Source organism: Durio zibethinus, chromosome 13 (assembly GCF_047325235.1).
Source record: "Durio zibethinus cultivar Kanyao isolate XHJ-2024 chromosome 13, ASM4732523v1, whole genome shotgun sequence".
Classification (NCBI taxonomy): domain Eukaryota; kingdom Viridiplantae; phylum Streptophyta; class Magnoliopsida; order Malvales; family Malvaceae; genus Durio; species Durio zibethinus.
Window position 1 is genome coordinate 16,896,708 of NC_143174.1, and position 22,147 is coordinate 16,918,854.

At 27.5% G+C, this 22,147-nt stretch overlaps 1 protein-coding gene across 1 annotated transcript; it reads left to right on the plus strand.

Moving 5' to 3' along the window:
- The first annotated feature begins 231 nt into the window (after nt 1–231).
- Nucleotides 232–4,114, plus strand: LOC149515367 (uncharacterized). The gene is made up of 9 exons (XM_089742419.1): nt 232–393; nt 986–1,225; nt 1,302–1,329; nt 1,402–1,633; nt 1,867–2,228; nt 2,345–2,624; nt 2,870–2,984; nt 3,183–3,539; nt 3,779–4,114. Exons 1-9 carry the CDS (start codon nt 232–234, stop codon nt 4,112–4,114), a joined length of 2,112 nt encoding a protein of 703 aa, XP_089598545.1.
- The last annotated feature ends 18,033 nt before the right edge of the window (nt 4,115–22,147 follow it).

Consider the following 22,147-nt stretch of genomic DNA (forward strand, 5'->3'; position numbering starts at 1 on the left):
GATAGTACAACGCAAGATACTGAAAGGGGTAAATATGCATGCCTGTGAATGGAGGTAGATCTAGATAAACCCCTTATTGGTGGTTTCAATATTGGAGGGCATCGGCAGAGAAAAGAGTACGAGGGAATGGATAATATTTGCTTTGAATGTGGAATTTACGGTCAAAAGGGTGATTTTTGCCCAAACAGTAAATTTAGTAACAAGGATACAGAGGATCATTAAGCATCAGAAATGGATCACTCCGAACAAAAGGAGCAGGAGCAAGATAACTTGAAGGAGGGAGCAAATCCTGATAATCAATTTGGACCTTGGATGATTGTCCAAAAAAGAGACAGGAAAAATACCACCAAAGCAAGTAAGGAGCAGACCAACAAGATACAACCCCATCTCGGGGTCAAGAAATATAGCATTACCTAAATCATGAAACCACCCAAACCACCAAAATTGACGTGACCTTCGTGGATGACAACCGGCCTCAGAGTCATAATCCCTCTGCTGTGACATTTAACACCAAAAGTAGATCATCTAAAAGTAAAGTCAAGATTCTTTCATAGATAACTAAACAGAGAGAATCTGGACCTAATGCTTGTTTAAAAGATACCGGACAGGAGAATCATGAAATTAACACTGACAAGTGCACAACCTCCTCTACTGGTGATGGATGTGGATATACCTCTTACCATTGAGGCTGCCGAGTTTAGCGAATTCAAACCAATGGAATGAGTCATTTGACTTAATAGGTGCTTATTCTCCATAATTAGTTAGTCCTATGAAAATAATTTTTTGGAATGTAAGAGGTGCAGTTAGTGAAAACTTCTTACGCACAATCAGAGACCTAATCCAAAGGCATAGACTAGTGGCTTGTGTGATCATGGAAACAAGAGTTGGTAATACAAAAGTGAAGAATATCATTAGAAGAATTGCCATGTCTAAATGGGCTTTAGTTGATGGTAAAGGCTTTTCTGGTGGGATATGGCTATTATAGAACGACAATCAAGTGGATATTAATATTGATGGCACCAACTTCCAATCAATATCGGCCACAATAAAAAGAAATGGCCAAGAATGGCAGCTTACCTCTGTGTATGGAAGTCCTACCCCAAGTGTTAGAGAACAATTATGGGAGCATCTAAAGGAAAAGGCTTCTTCCTTGACCAATCCTTGGGTTGTTGGAGGAGACTTTAACGAAATAGCCTCTCTTAATGAAACCTCAAGGCCTTCGGAGGTATTCACTCAAAGATGCAGGAAACTTCTAGATGTAATACAGCAATGCAACCTTATGGATCTGGGCTTTATGGCAGCGATTTACTTGGAACAACTTCAGACAAGGTTTGGCTAAAATTTGGAGAAGAATTGACAAGGTTTATTGTAATGCTAATTGAAAAGTTCTATTTCCTGAAGCGGTGGTCACACACCTCCCTCGAGTCAAGTCTGATAATTGTCCAGTCCTCCTTGACACAAATGGCATCTCACCACTTCCTTCAGCACTGAGGCCATTCAGATTTGAAGCTGCATGGATGATACATGCTGAATTCAAAATGGTGCTTCAAAACTCATGGACGGGAAATGAGGGTAATATTGCGACTCAACTTAGCTCATTGGCTAAGGACTTAAAAGAATGGAACTTAAATCGGTTTGACAACATTTTCAAATGTAAAAGACGATTGTTAGCGAGATTGCAAGGTATCCAGAAGGCGTTATGTAATGGACCTAACCGTTTTCTTGATAGATTGGAAATCTAACTCCAAAAAGAGTTTGACCAAATTCTACGAAGAGAAGAAATTCATTGGTTTCAAAAATCGAGAACAGATTGGATTAATCTGGAGATCGAAATACGTCATTCTTTCATAATATTGCCTTACTCAGGAGGAGCAGGAACAAAGTTTTAGCCCTCAAGAATGAAGATGGACAGTGGATATCAGACCAGGAAGTTCTTAAAAGTATGGCTGTCCAACACTTTCAGAAACTTTATACTAGCATGCCTGAGAACATCACTAAACCCCAACTTGCAGTCTCCTTCCCAACAATTAGGCATGAAGATCTTGAGTCCATTCATAGGGAGGTTACGCCAGAAGATATAAGAAGAGCAGTTGCAAGTATTGGTTCATTCAAAGCCCCAGGACCTGATGGTTTCCAAGCGGTCTTTTACAAGAGAAATTGGGACATTGTGGGACAAACAGTTACTGATACGATACTGAAAAGTTTCCAAATTGGTATACTTCCTGAAGGTATCAACAGCACCCTTATCTCGCTTATACTAAAACTGCCCACCCTGAAACTCATAACCAGTTAAGACATGTAAGCCTGTGCAATGTCGGGTATGAAATTATTTCCAAAATTATAGTGGATAAAATACAACCTATTCTCCCTAAGATTATCTCTCCTACTCAAGCCACCTTTGTTCTCGGAAGACAAATTGTTGACTATATTGTTATTGTGCAAGAAGTGCTGCATATGTTCAAGAAGAAAAAAGGTCGAGGTGGTGCAATTGCCTGGAAAGCTTACGACAAAATGAATTGGGAGTTCTTGAAAGAGGTTCTATTGGAGATTGATCTTAACAGCTCTCTCACTACTTTAATCATGAACTGCATCACATCTACATCCTTTCAAGTTCTTTGGAATGGGTAAAAAGCTGAAGAATTCGTTCAATCAAAAGGATTACGGCTAGGTGATCCCCCGTCTCCATCCTTATTTGTTCTTGGGATGGAAAAATTGTCCCACTTAATACAAGACAGAGTTGCCAAAAAGGCTTGGAAACCAGTCAAGGCAACCCAGAAAGGACCTGGTCTCATACATATATATCTTCTTAACGGATGATTTAGTCTTCTCCTCTCATGATTCTGATGATCAAATTACGGTTGTCAAGAAGGTACTGGAGGAATTTAACCAGTGGTCAGGACAAACTGTCAACTTCTCCAAATCCAGAATTTTTGTCTCAAAAAACCTGTCCAAAGCTCGATCCAGCAGAATCAAATGCCAAACTGGTATTACCTAAACACGACCTTGGCAAATACTTAGGAGTCCCATTGATCCACCAAAAAATCTCGAAAAAGACTTCTTGGTACCTAGTTGAAAAAACTCACAACGAACTTGCCTCGTGAAAAATTAACAAACTCTCTTTAGCTGGAAGAGCTATCCTGGTCAAATCGGCAACCTCTTCTATCCCCATTTATGCAATGCAGACTGCCAAAATCCCTAGCTCAATTTGTGAGGAAATGGACAAACATAATAGAGCCTTTCTTTGGGGAAGCACTAAAGAACAGAGGAAGACACATCTTGTTAGTTGGGAGGTTGCTTGCCGACCGAAAGATAGAGGGGGACTTGGTATCAGAAAAGCCAGGGATATGAACACCACTTTACTTGCCAAATTGGGTTGGAGGCTCATGAATGACACTGGTAGCCTTTGGAGTGAAATTTTAAAAAATAAATACCTCATTAATGCTAGTAATTGGGCTGTAACGAAGAACACCAATGTTTCTTGTATCTGGAGAGCAACCATGAAAGGCTTTCCCACAATCATTGATGGTCTAAAATGGAAGGTGGGTAATGGTAACAAAACAGTTTTCTAGAAAGACAAATGGTTACTTGATGAAAATCTGATTTAAAAGTGTTAGCGAAATCAAACAATCGAAGAAGAAAATTGGTCTGTAAAGGAGTTTCTGCTTGATGGTAAATGGAATTTGGAAAAATTGTATCAATGGCTCCCTGTTGAAATTGTGGAGAAAATCATGAATATCCAGTTGGACAGAACCTTTCACAACAGGATAAAATCATATAGGCATTTTCTAAAGATGAAGACTTCACCACCAAATCGGCCTATATGATTGCCTTCCAATGTAGGCAATCCCACACCTCTGACATGAAAGGAATTTGGAACGTACCTACTCAACCGCGACTCCAAATGTTCTTATGTCTTGCTATTAAGGATAAAATCCTTAGTAACGAACATAGATGGAGATCACTCTCTCCTAATACCAGATGCAGCCTATGTGATGATGACAATGAATCTGCTATTCATATCTTGAGAGATTGCAAGGACTCTGATCAAATATGGCGCACCCTTCTGCCTCTCGACTACCCAGGCGAGTTCTTTTCTTTTAGCTTGGAAGAGTGATTTACCCTCAACCTCAAAAAAAGGGTAAAATCTACGGGTGGGCAACTGGGATTGGCCTATTTTGTTTACTAATGTTGTATGAATGATACGGAAGTGGAGAAATAAAAACATCTTTGATAATTCAACCATACCGCTGGTCTGCAAACTTGACACCATTAATAAATCGTTGGGAGAATGGTACAATCTCAAGATTGATAGTGCCGCGGCTAAGAAAAAATAGGAAATTCTGCTTTCATGGGCCAAGCCACCTCCAAGTTGGGTCAAAATTAATGCTGATGGCTGTTGGAACCAACAAGATTAAGGGGCGAATATGGATACTAGATTGCAGGCTTTTCTTGCTTTCTTGGTAAATGTAATATTGATGTGCTGAACTTTGGGCCTAATTTCGTGTCCTGACTTGAATGTCTTTCATGAACCACCTTCTGGAATTAAAATGATCCTCAATACGGATGCTGCTGTGGCGTCCCCACGCCATATCCTTTGCTAGTTGGGTTTTTGCCCCGTATTACACCAAAAAAATAAAAAATAAAAAACAAAGTGCCATTATTTTTTATTTTTAAATTATAAATTATTTGATTAAAAGTATGATTTTTAAAATATATTTTAAATTATAAATTTTTTTATGAAAACATTTAAACAATCAAAGAGAAAAATACAACAATTATAAGGTTTTGTTAAAATATATAAGTTATATTTTAATTTCTTTGTTTTATTTTTATTTTATATCTTTATGGTTATTAAAGTTAATTTAATAATTAATGTTTTAATTCTTGATAACTTCAAATATAAAAAAATTATTTGACATTTTTAAAATCTATATCTATATAATAGATTAAAGTTGTCCTCAAATGTGAGATTCTTCGATTTAAAAAACCCTATGATGAGACAAAATTTAATAGAGAGTTAATTAAGACATCAAATAAATTGGTTAGGGGAGATTTAAAGAAAGAACTTTTTGGGATTTTTTTTCTTTGTGTTGTACACATGAGAGTTGATGTTTTCTTTATTTTTTATTTAGAAATTTTTATTTAAAAAGTTTTATTTTATTTTTTTATATTAATAAAAAGTGAACTTCTGTTCCCTCAAATTTATATACTAATGCATATATTTCTTGTTCAAATAATTTGGTTCCAATCACATTTTTCAAATATAAAAAAATTAATTGATGTTTTTAAAATCTATATCTATATAATAGATTAAAAATGTCCTCAAATGTGAGATTATTCAATTTAAAAGACAGCTATGATGTGACATAAAATTTAATAAAGAGTTAATTTAAGGCATCAAATAAATTGGTTAGGGGAGATTTAAAGAAAGAACTTTTTGAAAATTTTATTTTATTTTATTTTTTTATATTAATGAATAGTTAACTTATGTTCTTTCAAATTTATATACTGATGCATAAATTCCTTGTTCAAATAATTTGGTTTCAATCACATTTTTCAAGTTAAAAAAAAAAAAAAAAACTTTGACTATATACTTTATGTTATTAATTAACATTGCAATCTTTTTTATTAAGTTCAATTAAGTGCAAGAGCTAAATGATGAATTGACAATTAGTGATATGGCTTTGGAAGTCAGAGGCAAGAATTTCTATATATATAACTTGAGTCATGTTTGATGTATAGAATTATAAACAAAATAGGTTATATATATAACTCGAATCATGTTTGATGCATAGAATTATAGACAAAATAAGATAATAATTACTTTATTTTATATTTGATTTTTATCTAAAGAAAATGATAAGATTATAAGGAAGATTAATCATCCTATTGTCATAGGACGATTCAATCTTTTCAAAGTAAAAAAGATTATTTTTAATCTATGAGATTAAATTTATATATACTATTATACTCTTAAAAATTGCATCAATAATTTAAATTGTATAAACTTTGAGGAATGATAATTTTAACTAATAAATAAATTATCCTATTTTAATCTTTATACAATTCAAACATAAGATAAGATGATATTATTTACTCTAATCTTAATCATAATATTATTTTATCCTATCTTATCATAATCTTGTGTATTAAACACATTCTTAATTTACAACTTAAGAACCACATTTTTTTTAGTTTTTTCTTATAATACTTAAAATCTTTCTGATATGATATTTTTGATAAGGTTATTTTTGTAATTTTGTGCATTTATGTTTTTTTACTTTCTTATTTACCACAAATTCCCTAAATAATTCTTAGAATTCCTTTTTTAGACATGTGTCATCCATATAAATGGTCTAAAACGAATAGTGCTTTATGGGGATTTTTTTTTCATATATTGTTATATATAATATTATTAATTATCAAATTATTACTCAATTTGTAGAAAAAGCGCCATAAATATAAAGGTGTATATATATATATAGAAGACAACTCTTTAGTCCTTAGCTCTTATATTAGACAATTGAATGCTTAGCTCTACTATCAAATCATCCCATGAAACATAAATCAATTGATTGTTTCACAAACATATAAGTGGTGTAGTTATAAATTACAAAATTTCTCAAACAATAAAATAATGGGTGACTATAGGATCTGAAATAGTAAAATATTTTCATCAATCCCTTCATTGCTATTTCTGATGCAAAATTAGAAATGATAACAAATAAAATAATAGTGAATGTGAATGGGATTGAATTTAAAAAATAATCTAAATGATAAGAGAATTAAAAAAATACAACTTGTCTTTCAAATTTAAAATAGTAAAAAACAATTCTAATCAATTTTAATCAAAATATATATTCAAAATTTAAGGTGCATGTATATTCTTGAAATTTTGCTAAATTTAAAAAAGAAGATAAATTTTGAAGCTGATATTTTTAAATTCAAAATTTTTGCAAAATTTTCCATCAATGATAGATTTTCATTTTGAATTTAAATAATTTATTAAATAGAATTATTTTATAAACACATTTTGGAGACAATATATCATTATATTTGAGAGTTTTAAATTTAAATAATATATATTTAGATTATTAGGAAATTTATTTTTTAAAATATATATTTAAATTAGATTTTGCCACTAACACTTTAAAAATTATCCTTTTAGATATCCATATTATTAATTTTTTGTGGTAATTTATTATGTGACAAAAAAATTATCCACATAAATATATATATATATATATATATATATATATATAAATAGGTATCTACATATCCCATAATATAATATATGTAATTTGGTTTTTCATCTAAATTTTGAAAGTTTTGGATAACCAAAATTTTTTAATATATATATTTTTATAAATAATCTAAAATTAGAAAATATCTTATGTCTCATTATAGAGAAATTTTAAGAATTTTCCTATATATCGAGAAACGAAACCATCCATTTAAGCATCCATGTAAGCGAATCTTATCAGGTAACTATGCATCTTGTAAGGGGAGGGATCAATTTGCACCAAAAAAGTTTTACATATTTTTTTAACCATTGATTTTAATAGATTCAAAAGATGAGATTTAGCTATTTTCTTTCCTTTTCACTTGTCTCTTTTATCCCTTAAATCTATTGAAATCAATGGTTAAAAAAAAGTATAAAATTTTTTAGTTTTACACTAATAATATAAGTTCGGTTCATTTAATAAACGAACATAAAAATATTATTTAAAATCGTTTGTTAAGCTTAATAAATAAACAGAAACTAAACATGTTCACGAATAGTTCGTCAAAAGCCCTATTCGTTTATACCTCTAGATGTTGACAATAAATAGTCTAATAAGTTGACAATACTTTAAAAAAAAAAAAAAAAGAGATTGTCTTATACTATCACTTTTTGGCCAAGAGTCTTTTACTATCACTCACATAACAACATTTCAAGCATTTTTTATTTAGAATTGAAGATTGGAATTTAACTCTTTAAATAAAAATTAAATATCAATTATTAAATTAAATGCTCGAATATACATTTTGAATATAACTTAAAAATCTTACAAAAAAGCAAAAAAAAATAATTGATTTTTAGTAAATAGTTAACTAAGAGGTTGTTTGGGATTATTTCCTTTTTTTTTTTTTCTATTTTCAAAAATTTTGTTTTCATTTCATTTTGTTTTGTTTTGAATTTTTTAAAAACATAAAACATGTTTAATTCATAATGTTGTTACAAATTGAAAACAAATACTATCGTTTCAAATATAATAATTCAATAAATGATATAAATTTTAAAATTAAATAAAAATAGTATTATATTTATGATCAAATTATGGTAATGGTCCTTATACTTTAACGAAATTTGAAATTTAATCTATATACTATAATTCATAGAAATCTAGTTCTCATATTACTTTGATTTGCTAATCTTAGTCTAACCACTAATCTTATCAAGTTTTTACCATTAAAAATGCTGACGATGCCGTTAACTTGATTATGTAGGTGTTACCTTATTGATGTGGTATTGACTTTACTAGTATGATAACATAAATGAATGAAATCATTTGTTAAATTTTGCAAATGGTCTCTGCACTTATACAAAATTTGATTTTTATTCTTCTAGTATAATTTATGACAATCTCATCCATGTACAAGTTGAATCCTATAATTTTGGTCAATTACTAATGTGATTAATTATTTTCCATTAAATTTGCTCATGTGACTATTATCTTTTTATAAAATCATTTGAAATTTAGAAACATCCTAAAATTTTTTTAAAAATCTGAAAGATTAAAAAATCTTAAAAACATTTAAGAAAACATAATTTTTAAGCCTTTTTCAAATTTTAAAACATTAAATTTAATTTTTTTTCCAAATATTTTATAACAACAATAACAACAAACTAAGTCTTATATCCCATAACTCTAGGGTCGACTGTTGAAAGGCCAAGAAAGAAATCATGTTAGGTTATAATTTTGAATATTCTTGCATTACTCATTTCTATAAAATAAATCATTTTTATCTTCATCCTTAACCCTTATATCATTTTTTATTACTTGCATCCATATCTTTCATGGTCTACCTTTAGATGTTTTGGTCTTTCTTAAATTTAAAAACTTATTTCTCCTAACTAGTGCATATATGGGGCTACTTTTCATATGTCAAAACCATTTTAAATGACCCTCTCTCATTTTTTTCTCAATTTAGACTCTTATTTAATTTTTGTCGAATCTCTTTATTTTTTTAGTTTGTCTCTTCAAATCTTACCATGCATCAATCTAAAAATCTCCATCTCAACAATGCTATTTTTTTATGGTTTTTTCTTAGTGACTCAACACTTAGTTCCATATAACAACGCAAGCTTTATAGTTGTTTTATACAACTTTATCTTTAACTTTAAAGGCATGTTACAATCACACATCATACCTTACACATTTCATCACCTATCCTATCCTACTTGAATCTTATGATTTACATCCCTTTCCATCTCAGTATCACTCTGAATAATTTATCTTAAATAATGAAAATGACTACTTTTTTATACCACATCACCATCCAACTTATTCACATTAGGTCTCACTTCCCTATGATTATTAAACTTACATTCATACACTCAATTTTAGATCTACTCAATTTAAAGCCTAAAGACTCTAGCATATGCTTCTATAATTCTAATTTCTTATTAAGATCATCACAAGTTTCAACAACTAAGATTATATCATCAACAAATAATATACATTATGGAACTTGTCTTGGATATATCTAGTAAACTCGTCTATAACTAATGTAAAAAAAAAATGGACTTAGTGCTAAGCCTTGATACAATCCTGAGGTAATGGGAATATTAGTCATACCCCCAAACATCTTCACATTCATTACAACTCCTTCATACATATCTTTATGTTAATGTACTTTAAAGGAACCCCTTTTTTTCATTAAGGCCCACTAAAGCACCTTTCAGGAAACTTTATCATAAGTTTTCTCCAAGTCAATAAATACCATATTTAGATTTTTTTTTCTTGCCCAAAAACCCTCCAACAAAAGCCTAATAGGTAAATTGCCTCTATTGCGGAGCATCTTAGCACAAACCCAAATTGATTTTCGAAAATAGTGACATCATGTTGCAACCTACATTCAATTACTCTTTTTCAAAGTTTCATAGTATGACTCATAAGCTTTAGTTCTCAATAGTTCAAATAATTTTATATATCACTTTTATTTTTTTATAAAGGCACTAAAGTACTCTTCTTCCATTTTTTTAACATCTTTTGAGTAGGATAAATTTTCTTGAAAAGATTCATCAATTATCCAATCCTATTTCATCCAAGCATTTCTAAACTTCAAATGGGATTCCATCTAGTTCCATAGCTTTCTTTGCTTCATTCTTCTCAATGCTTATTTAACCTCATACCTTTTAATATTCTATTTAAATACATGACTTGTATCCTTAAAAAGTATGTTAAGCCACCTATATCATGTTTAAAATTGCCATTAAAGAGATTATCAAAATAATCTCTCTATATCTTCTTAACCTTTTCATCTTTCACTAAAATTCTTTCATTATCGTATTTGATGCATTTTATGACATTAAAATCACTACTCTTCTTATCCCTTATCTTAGCAATTTTGAACAATTTTTTTTTCATCTCTTGTCTCTAATTTTCTATATGATTTCTCATGGATCTTAGTACTTTAATCTTGAATAGCCTTTTTGGCTCCTTTTTTTACTATCTTATACTTCAAATAGCTTGCCTCATCCTTATGATTCTTTAAATTTTTATAACACTCTTGTTTAGCTTTAATTGTTATTTTTGCATCCTCATGATACTACCAATATTCCTTTCCTAATGGTGCACGATGCTTAAATTTGTCAAGTGTCTATTCAGCAATCCTTTAAATTCTGCTAGAAATTTCTTCTCACATTACTTTTACATCCTTATCAAGTCTCCAATTAACCTATTTTACTAGTCTATCCCTAAAAGCTAACATTTTTCCTCTTTCAAGTTCCACCACTTAATACGTGGTTCATGATTGACATATCCTATTTGACCTTTTAAATGAAGGATATCTAAAACTAGCAATTTATGCTGCGTTGTCACACTTTTACTAGAAAACACCTTGCAATCCTTACATCTGCTTCTATCCTCTTTCCTTATAAAAAAAAAAATCAATTTGACTAGTGTTTGACTCACTCTTGAAAGTCACTAAATGTGATTCTCTTTTCGTAAAATAAGTGTTTAATATAGTTAGGTCAAATGCTATGGCAAACTCTAGAATATTATCCCTAGTTTTTTTTTCTCTAAAGCCATATCTTCCATACACGCTCTCAAAGTAATTACAATATTTGCTTAAGGGACCATTTATGTCTCTTCCAATAAACAACTTTTTTCGTTTGGTATGGCTCACATTACCTTATCTAAATCTTTCCAAAATTTTTACTTACTCACTTAATTTAAATCTATTTATGGGGCATAAGCACTAATGAAATTAATAGTTTTCTCTCATAATATAAGTTTAAAATGTAAAATTTTATCTCTTTTTCTTTTAACCTCAACCACTTCATCCTTCAAATTCTTATTTATAATTATCCACACTAAATTTTTACTCATTTCCTATCGTATACCAAAGCTTAAAGCCCCATGTTTCTATCCCGTTAGCTTTTTCCCTACCCACTTAGTTTCTTGGAAGCACATAATATTAATCCCTTTCTTCGTCATAACCTCTCATATCATTTCTAGCTTACAGTTAATGATCCTATATTCTAAGTAGCTAAATGTAACTTTCCCTTATGGATTAGCTTCTTTACTCATATTCATCCATTAAAGCATTTTTAAAAAATATTTCTTAAAAAATTATTGTAACAATTGGATTTCAATTTTTAAAATATTTTAATTTTTAAAAATCATATTTCTTGAATTTTTTAACAATTGAATTTTAATTTTTTTTAAGAAATAAAAATTTAGAATATTTTTTATTTTAAAAAATTAATTTTATTTTTTCAATATTTTTTATTTTTTAAAATAATATTTCTTGAACTATTATGAAAAGTCATATTTCACTTTTCTAAAAATTTAATTTTTAGAAAATATTTACTAATATTTTATATTAAAAACTAAAATTTTTTAACTTTTCTAAAAAATTAGATATTTTTAAAATATTTATAATTTTTTAAAATATTAAATATAATATTTTAAAATTAAAATTTTGGAGAAACAATTAAATTTAATATTTAAAAAATTGATAAATTTGAAAATTTGAACACTATTTTTTAAATTAAAATCTTATTTTTGAAAAATAAAAAGAACTATTATTTTTAAAAAAAATTAAAATATTGGCAAAAAAATTAATACTTTTCTAAAGAAATTTGAAAAAAATTTTATTTTTTAAAAAAATATAAAAAAATAATTTAACGTTTTTAAAAAATCCAAAAAACCAATAAAATCAGTTTTTTTTTTACTTTTTTTATCTTTTTTTAATTTTTGAGAATTTTGTTTTGAATTTATTAACTTTCTAATTTTCAAATGTTCTTTCTAAAAAAACAATAGTTTTATTAGCAAAGTTAACGAAGAGTAATTGGATACATTAATAATTAGATGAACATTATCAAATTTAACTTGTACAATGATGAAATTTTTATAAATTATACTAAAGGAACTAAAAATAAAATCCATGTAAGTGTAAGGACCGTTTGCATAATTTGATAACTGATGTCATTCATTCATGTTGCTACATCAACAACATCAAAGCCACGTCAACAAATGTCAATGCTACGTTAGCAATATCAATGTCTAAGTCATCAAATCAGTGGCCATATAAGCATTTTTAACTAAAAATTTGACCCAATTAGTAATTCGATTAAGATTATCAAATTAAAATAATATGAGGACTACATTTTATGAATTATGATCGATGGATTAAATTTCAAATTTCGTTAGAGCATAAAATCATTTTCATAATTTTACCTATATTTATTAAATGCAATTATATTATTTAAATATTATAATTTAAATAATATTTAAATTATTTTATTATATTTGAATTTAATATCATTTAAATAATATTATCATAAATATAATATTAATAAATAGTAATATGATATTTAATTTAAAATATTTAATATTAAATTAATTTAATATATCGTATTCAATTAAATTAATGTTAAATTAATATTACCTTAAATATTTTAATATTTAATATTAAATTCATTAAATATTTAATATTTATTTAAATATTTCATATTATATAATTTAATATTAATTTAAATATTCATATTTTATATTGCAAAATATTTAATTAAATATTTAATATTTGGTATTATATAATATTTATTATTTATATTTAATATTAAACTCATTAAATATTTAATGTTTAATATTTCATATTTAATATTTAATGAAATATTTAATATTATATTTAATGTTTAATTAATTCAATTATTAATATTATATAATATTTAAACATTATATAATATTTGACTAAAAATTTAATGTTTCGTATTATATAATATTTAATTAATTAACTAATTAATATTTAATATTCCAATAAAATAAAATAATATTAAATTAAAAATTTAATACCTAATATTTAATTTTAAATTAATTAAATATTTACTATTTAATAATTAATTAAATATTTAATAATATAGTTTTTTATTAAAATATATGATATTATATTGATATATAATACTATTTACTTACTTATGAACTGTGTAAAAAATGAAAACATATTTTCAAAAATAGTGAAAACAAAAAAAATTCTTGCTTCCAATAATTTTAGAAATTTTTGTTTTCATTTTTAACTTTTTAAAACAAAAACGTTACCAAACATGTTTTCTGTTGTTGTTTGAAAAAAAAACTAAAAACAAAACAAAAATAAAAATAAAAAGGATACCAAACAACCCTAAGTAACCTGCCTTATTTTTTTATGAGTTTAAAAGTAAAAAAGAAATTGCAAACCATATATACGGAGTTTTTTCTTAAGATATGGTAAATTAAAATCTTTCTTTTTGAAGGAGTATTTAAAAAAAAAATTTTATCTTATAGGGTTATTTCAAGCTGTATCATCATATACAAGGACAAAACTTGCCAGGCATGCATCCAAATTTCATTTTATTTCGTGTTTTTCAATATCTATCCATCTACTAGATGTGAGAAAAAAAAAATCAAAAATCAATTTGAAAGTGTAACATTCGGTTTGATTCGGATTTTTTTATTTCGAATTAAATTGAAATATTAAATATTTATATTAAATTAAGATTAAATTTCAAATCACGAAATGAAAAAAAAATGAATCAAATCGTATTATATATTTTTATTAATTTTTATATATTTTTTAAATTTTTATAAAATAAAAATAATTATTTTATATTTAAATTTATTTAAATATATTAAAAATCATATTAAAATAATCTATAAAAATAAAAAATTTAAATTTAAAAAACGATGAATAAAATCAAACTGATAAAATTCAGTTCAATTGAATCAAATCATAAAAAAATTCGTTTTAAATTTAAATCAAATTTTAAAAATTTATAATTTCATACATTATCTAAAAAAATCTAATTAAATCTAATATGATCTAAATCATTATCACCTTTACCATCCGCAGTTTATATTTAATCTTGGTGAGATTTCTGCCGGTGCAAGCGATCTCTTAGATGGATCACGGGAAATAACTCAAGCTAGGAAAGCATTAATGCAAAGAAGCCTTCCTGTTGTCTTTCCGCTTATGTCCGTGAAAGAGGAAAGCAAACAAGCTACTAGCACTTAATTCAGTAAAACTAGCCACTCAAATTGCTTTCTTCAAATTCATTTTCGCATTTTATATCAGATCTTTGTAAATAGCTCTCAAAAGGATTAACCCGCGCTGCTTAATCGCCTCATACATTATATAAGTTGCTTGATTTTGAGTTACCAAATGTTAGTTTATCGACATTCTTCTGAAAATAAAATGTAACAATTAATAGATTAGATTGTAAAGAGTGCAAAAATCGATTCTTTAATTTCTGACAAATTTGTAATCCTCCTTTTAGTTTTCTTCAAATATAAAACCAGAGGTGACGAAGAAAAATGAAGAGGCTTCTTTCTCTGAAACAAGTCTCATTAACTATGGCGATCAAAGTCCAGTCTAACATGAGAAATTGAAGGGTTTCTTTCATACCAATTAAGTTGCTGCAAAGCGATTTTAGTTGAATTCCTTCAATACCCATCTCAAAGTTTCAGACTAAAGCCTTTTGGATTCGAAAGATTGGTTTGTCAGACCTCAATTTCCCAACGGAATATCTAACATTGGTCCCAGTTTTGGTTTTTTACTACAAGAAAACAGAAGATTAGTGGTAGTTTTGTTGTAGCGTTTCACTTACAAACGCCACTAGCTTCCGTGTTTTTATAATTTAAGACGTTTATTATTAAAATGCCACTAAATATTCAAATAATGATGTTGTTATTTATAAATATCATCCAAGACTTGATATTAGGGGTGTTTATCAACTAAAATGCCTTAAATAATCCTGTTTTAAAATTTTGAGTGAATACTAAAGACGTTTTTTGATAGAAAACGACTTGAATAATCTTGTTAAAAAAAATTGATAGGGAATTACTGAAGACGTTTTTGACAAACAACGCCTAAAATAATCCCCTTATAAAAAAATGTATGCGATTATTAAAGGCGTTTTCTATAAGAAACGCTTTTAATAATTCCACCAAAAAATTTTACAGGCTTATTAAAGACGATTTTGGTCAAAAACGCTTTCAATAAATATCATATAAAAAATTTCAGATCGTACGAATGTTAACCATAAAGTGGTAGGTTCAATCCCTTCCTTTAGTCTTTTTTGGGTTTTTGCAAAGATTATTTGTAATTGATTATTCTAGGCATTTTTTGGGCAAAAACGCATTCACCAATTACTTTAAAAAATTTTGGAGAGAATATTGAAAGCGTTTTTGGCAGAGAAACGCCTTTAATAATTCATAAGAAAAATATGAAACCGATTCTTAAAGGTATTTTTGGTCAAACTCGCCTTTAATAATCCAATTAATAATTTTTAGTTTGGATTATTAAATGTGATTTTTGTAAAAAATGCATTCAATAATCCATACACAAAAGTTGGAATAGATTCTTGAAGGCGTTTTTGACTCAAAATGCCTTTAATATTTTATACGATAAATTTGAATGGTCGGATTATTGAAGGTAATTTTTTTGAAAAATGCCTTCAATAATATTTTGCTAGGGATTATTCAAGGCATTTCCGATAGAAAAACGCCCTTAATAATCAATACAAAAATATGAAATGGATTATTGAAAGCGTTTTTGGTCGAAAGTGCCTTCAATAATCCATTCAATTAATTTTTAATTGGTATTATTGAAGGCGACTTTTTTAAAAACGCCTTCAATAATCGATACAAAAAAGTTGGAATAGATTCTTGAAGACGTTTTATGGCCAAAACGCCTTTAATATTTCACACAATATTTTTTTAAGTGGGATTATTGAAGGCGATTTTGGTTAAAAATGCCTTCAATAACATTTTGTTAGGGATGATTCAAGGCATTTTCTTACTAAAAATGCCTTTATTAATCCCATCAAAAAAACATTTTTGATATTGTATATGTCAAGTCAGTTGTAGGTTTATGCCCATAAAACATTTGAAGTCAGTTATATATATTAGAAAACATTTGGTTTAAATATATGATACTACAAATTACATTTTGGAATTTACATAATGAACATTATTGTATTTCAATAAATTGACTATATATCCAAATTTAAAACTGATAATGTTGTTATATTAATATACTTTTATGAAATAATCGTACTCAATAATATATTAAGGACACAGTGTATTCATATTAAATATACCAATAATATTAAACCAATACCCCAATCTACAAACTTAAATTTTACATTCAACATGACATGTTAAAAACATTACAACAATTTGTTCCTTATATATTTACATTTAACCAACAATGTCAATCTCAAGGTTTATCAACATTGATAAATGATAATACATACTTATACCATTCTTTATGAACTTTATCCAGTTTTTCTACCGTGAAGCTTTTTTTACCCTCCCACAAAAAAAAAAATCAGAAGTAAATGTTAATAAATGAAAACATAATTTAGCTTTTTATTTTTTTGAAGATATAATGAGTTTATGAAATTTATACTAACCTTGAATAGTGTGGTCATAAAATCATATAAAACTATCTCCTGCATAAAACGAAAGACATAATATCGACATTCAGTATTATTGGGTTGACGAGGTACCTGAAAATTAAATTAAGTGTGTTTATAAAACATTTATCTACACAAACTCAGCATAAAAAAATAAATTTCACATTTACTGGTAATGACACCCATTTAGGTTTCTTTGTCTTCTTATCGAATGCAGATATTACCCTAAATTGAAAAGAAAAAAATTACTTAATACAAAAATAAAATTACTTATGAAGAAACAGAAGATATATAATATAATAAAGTGTAATACCTCTTTATAAAAGTTTGAATATTGGGGTTAGATATTACCGTTGGATTAACTGAATTAAGTAAATATGGCATTAAGGATTTGGTGTTAATCACAATAAACACCTAATGACGACTGTAAAATAATAATAATGATATACTCAGATTACGCATCAGATCAAATTTGGGTAAGGTTAGAATAATTAAGGTTGGAATATAACTCACTGTGCATTATACGGGAGCAAATAATAATCAGCCTCCATTTTCATGCATTTAATCACATGATTAGCACAATAAGCAACTGTGACACTCTGCTCACTAATGAAGTTGGGGTCAACGAATCTAAATTTATTGGTCAACTGTCTCCTCTTAAGCTCTCTATATAGGAAGTTGCACGATGACAATCAATAATGGTAGTTAGTATTACACTGTAATATAGATTAATACATATTGAATATGTACATTTGTATTTATAAGCTAACATCATATAAGCAACACTATCAATAGCTAAAATTCATTTAGTTCACAAAATTCTTTAACCTCCTCCACACCAATGAAAGAAAATGATGGTTTATCAAATAACCTTCCTCAGACTTAATGGTTATGAAGTTTCCTTTGGATAAATGCTCCAGCGAATAATTAGATAACTCATCCATGGTAGCCTAATCAAGGGTCATACTCTGAGTCCCAACATCTTGCTGCAATATTTAATGAAAGATAAATATTAAAACCAAATCAATAAATATAATAAACAAATTAATATTAAACTTACAAACAAAATCATACTTCATGGGTGGTAGTGAAGGTTGGGTTTGCTACTTGACATGCAACGAAAGCTTGTCTTACATGGACGATTCTATTAGACTGGCATGCTATGCTGCATTACTGCCAATATGGCCTCCAAAGTAGCAAGTATTTACTGTTGCTTATTGATGCGTTACTGCTGGCCATCAATTTGTTGTTGTTGTTGCTCAATGATTGCTTCATATTATGTATTTCTCATTTACGGGATTTTAGATTGATTACTAAAAAACTTTGATGGCAAGATAAATTCATCAATCCCATGAACCCGATCAGGCTTTTTTTTAGCCCAATCAGGCCTTTTTTTAGCACCTAATGCTAAAGATAATGGATCTTTGCCATACTTGGTTACTAGTTCACTAGATTGGACTTTGGCAGCATAATCATCTAGACAGACAATAATAAGATGGGTTGTAACAACAAATCTATACAAGCTTGTATACAGTCATGCATACAACCACAATGCCATCATACATGATATTAAAAAAGTAGTTATGCAAACAATCTTTTTTGCCATTTCTTCGATTGCTTCATCTTTAAAGGATCCATCATTTCATAAATGTCTTTGTTTCCAGACATCCTATCTGAAAACTTTGGTGCTAGAACTCACTGATTCCTATTAAATTACCATAATATAAAAATCAAATGTATCAAATAAATGTTCATAAATATTTATTAATGAGTATAAAACAAGTGTGCGAATAAATACAAGCTCATACTTCACATTTGCATATCCCTTTCTTGTTGCTTGATGGTGATATTATTGTTTGGCCCGAATATTTCATTGGTTTTCTTCAATTTTCTACAAGAGAAAGAAATTACATCAATCGCATATGATGATCAAAGGATATATTGCATAAAGGCTTATAAACAATTTTTTTAGTAATGGGTTTACGTACTGAGAAATCATCTGAAAGCCAATATTGAATAAAATTTATCCAATCTTCAACACTTATTACATCTACATATGACATAGGTGAAACAGCTAATACATCACCTTGATCAGCTAACGTAAAATATAATAGGTTGTCAATCTGCTTTTAAAGTTTCTAATATGCTTTTTAAGTAGATTGTAACACAATCTTTTTGTAATCAATTAGGATGTCGAACCGTTCCTAAATAAATTAACACAATTAGCATGAACACATTGAATTTCAATTAAATGATCATTTAACAAATTTTATGAAATAGTTGAATAAACATACCATAACCGACTGTCATATATCATCATTTAGATCATCAGGAACTCGTCACTAATTGGTGTATGTAATTGAAATCTTACTATGGACAATGTCTCCAATATGAGTAGCCAACTTGGCAGCTCCTTCAGACATAGACTGCCCACTTTGATTGAAGTCAACGTGAACTTTTGTGTCACTCACTTTAATTTGTTTATTTGGGCCCCTTCCTTTTTTTTTTTTGGCCTACAAGTGTGTCTTGTGCATGTTCATTATAAGGAGAATGATGTTGTTCGGTGTCCATAATACCTATGATTTTGATCATAATTATATGAATTACACAAAATGATCATCTAAATTTAACACTATACATAATTAAATACAACTAATACCATACTACGTACGAAACACCATTTAGCAAACCAATCAGCAATGTGCTCAGACACACCCTTCAGCAAATTATTCAGCATATGATTTAGCATACCAATATCATACAATACCATTCAGCAAAACAATATCACACAACAAAGTTCAGCAACCCATAATATTTAAAGAAAACTATACAGAAACAGGATACTTGCAATGAAAGGTGCTTGGACGACTATGCTTATGGTGAAATTAATAAAAATATATAAACATATATATATAAATAGTAAGGAATCGAAAAAAGAAATAGCTCTATCGAATAATATAAATAATATAGTAAAAAAATAAAGACATAAAGATAACTAGAGAAGTGCGCACCATAGATTTGGTGAAGATTGGTGGCGACGATAAGAATAAAGAAACCAAAGGTCTTATAGAAATATGTTTATAGGTTTGGTTTGGTTTATTAATGCAACCTTTAATCATTCTCTGTACTAACAGTTTATGATTCCAATGTTCAATACAAGGGACTGAATATAAAAATTATTATTAAAGGCATTTTTCTGGAAAAAAAATACCTTTAATAGTCATCTTAAAATTTTAGTTGGAGATTATTGAATGCGTTTTTTACTAAAAGATGCCTTTTGTAATCCAAAAAATAATTTTCAAAGGAAATTATTAAAGGAGTTTTTCTTCAAAAAACAACTTTGATAATTCTAAAAAATTATTCAAGGCGTTTTGAGTAGAAAATCGCTTTCACTGATATTCCCGTGATAAGAATGGAGAAAATTATTGAAGGTGTATTATGTGAAAAATACCTTTAATAAATTTTTTTAAAAAATTATAACAAATTATTAAAGGCGTTTTTCAATAGAAGATGCCTTTAATAATCTCAAAATTTAAAAAAAAAATTATAGAAGGCATTTATTATAAAAAATACCTTTAATAATTATGTACAAAAATTAAAACGAATTAGTGAAGGCATTTTCCTAGAATAAATACCTTTATTAACCATCTTAAAATTTGAGTAATGGTATATTGAAGGGGTTTTTCAATAGAAAACACCTTTAATAATCCTAAAATTTTTTAAAAAGAAATTATAGAAGATGTTTGTTATAAAAAAATACCTTTAATAATTATGTACAAAAATTAAAATGAATTAGTGAAAGCATTTTCCTAGAATAAATGCCTACACTAACCATCTTAAAATTTGAGTACCGGTATATTGAATGCATTTTTCAATAGAAGATGCCTTTAATAATCTAAAAAATTTTTAAAAAAAATTATTGAAGGCGTTTGTTATAAAAAAATACCTTCAATAATTATGTACAAAAATTAAAATGAATTAGTGAATGCATTTTCCTAGAATAAACACCTTCACTAATTGTCTTAAAATTTGAGTACTGGTATATTGAATGTATTTTTTAGTAGAAGATGTTTTTAATAATACCAAATTTTTTTAAAAAAAATTATAGAAGGTATTTGTTATCAAAAAATACCTTCAATAATTATGTACAAAAATTAAAATTAATTAGTGAAAGTATTTTCCTAGAATAAATGCCTTCACTAACCATTTTAAAATTTGAGTACTAGTATATTGAATGCACTTTTTAGTAGAAGATGCCTTTAATAATCTTAAAATTTTCTAAAAAGAAATTATTAAAGGCATTTGTTATCAAAAAATGCCTTCAATAATTATGTTTGAAATTTAAAAGGAATTATTGAAGGCATTTTCTTGGAATAAACGCCTTCACTAACTATCTTAAAATTTGAGTACTAATATGTTGAAGGCATTTTTTTACTAGAAGACGCCTTTAATAATCCCAAAAATTTTTAGAAAGAAATTATTGAAGGCGTTTGTTTGTTATCAATAAATGCCTTCAATAATTATGAATAAAATTTTAAAAAAAAATTGAAGGTATTTTTCTAGAATAAACGCCTTCACTAACCATCTTAAAATTTCAGTAATGAAATATTAAAGGTGTTTTTCACTGAAAAACTCCTTTAATAATACCAAAAATTTTAAAAGAAAATTATTGAATGCGTTTATTATCAAAAAACACTTACAATAATTATGTACATAAATTAAAAGAAATTAGTGAAGGCGTTTTTCTACAATACACGCCTTCACTAATCATTTTAAAATTTGAGCAGTGAAATATTGAAGGTATTTTACATTAAAAAATACCTTCAATAAATTTCTTCAAAAAATAAAATGAATTACTCAAGGCATTTTTTTAGAATAAATGCCTTTAATAACCCCTTAAAATTTTACTAGTGTAGTATTAAAGGCGTTTTCTACAAAAGACACCTTTAATAATCCCAAATAGTTTTTAAAAGGAAATTATTAAAG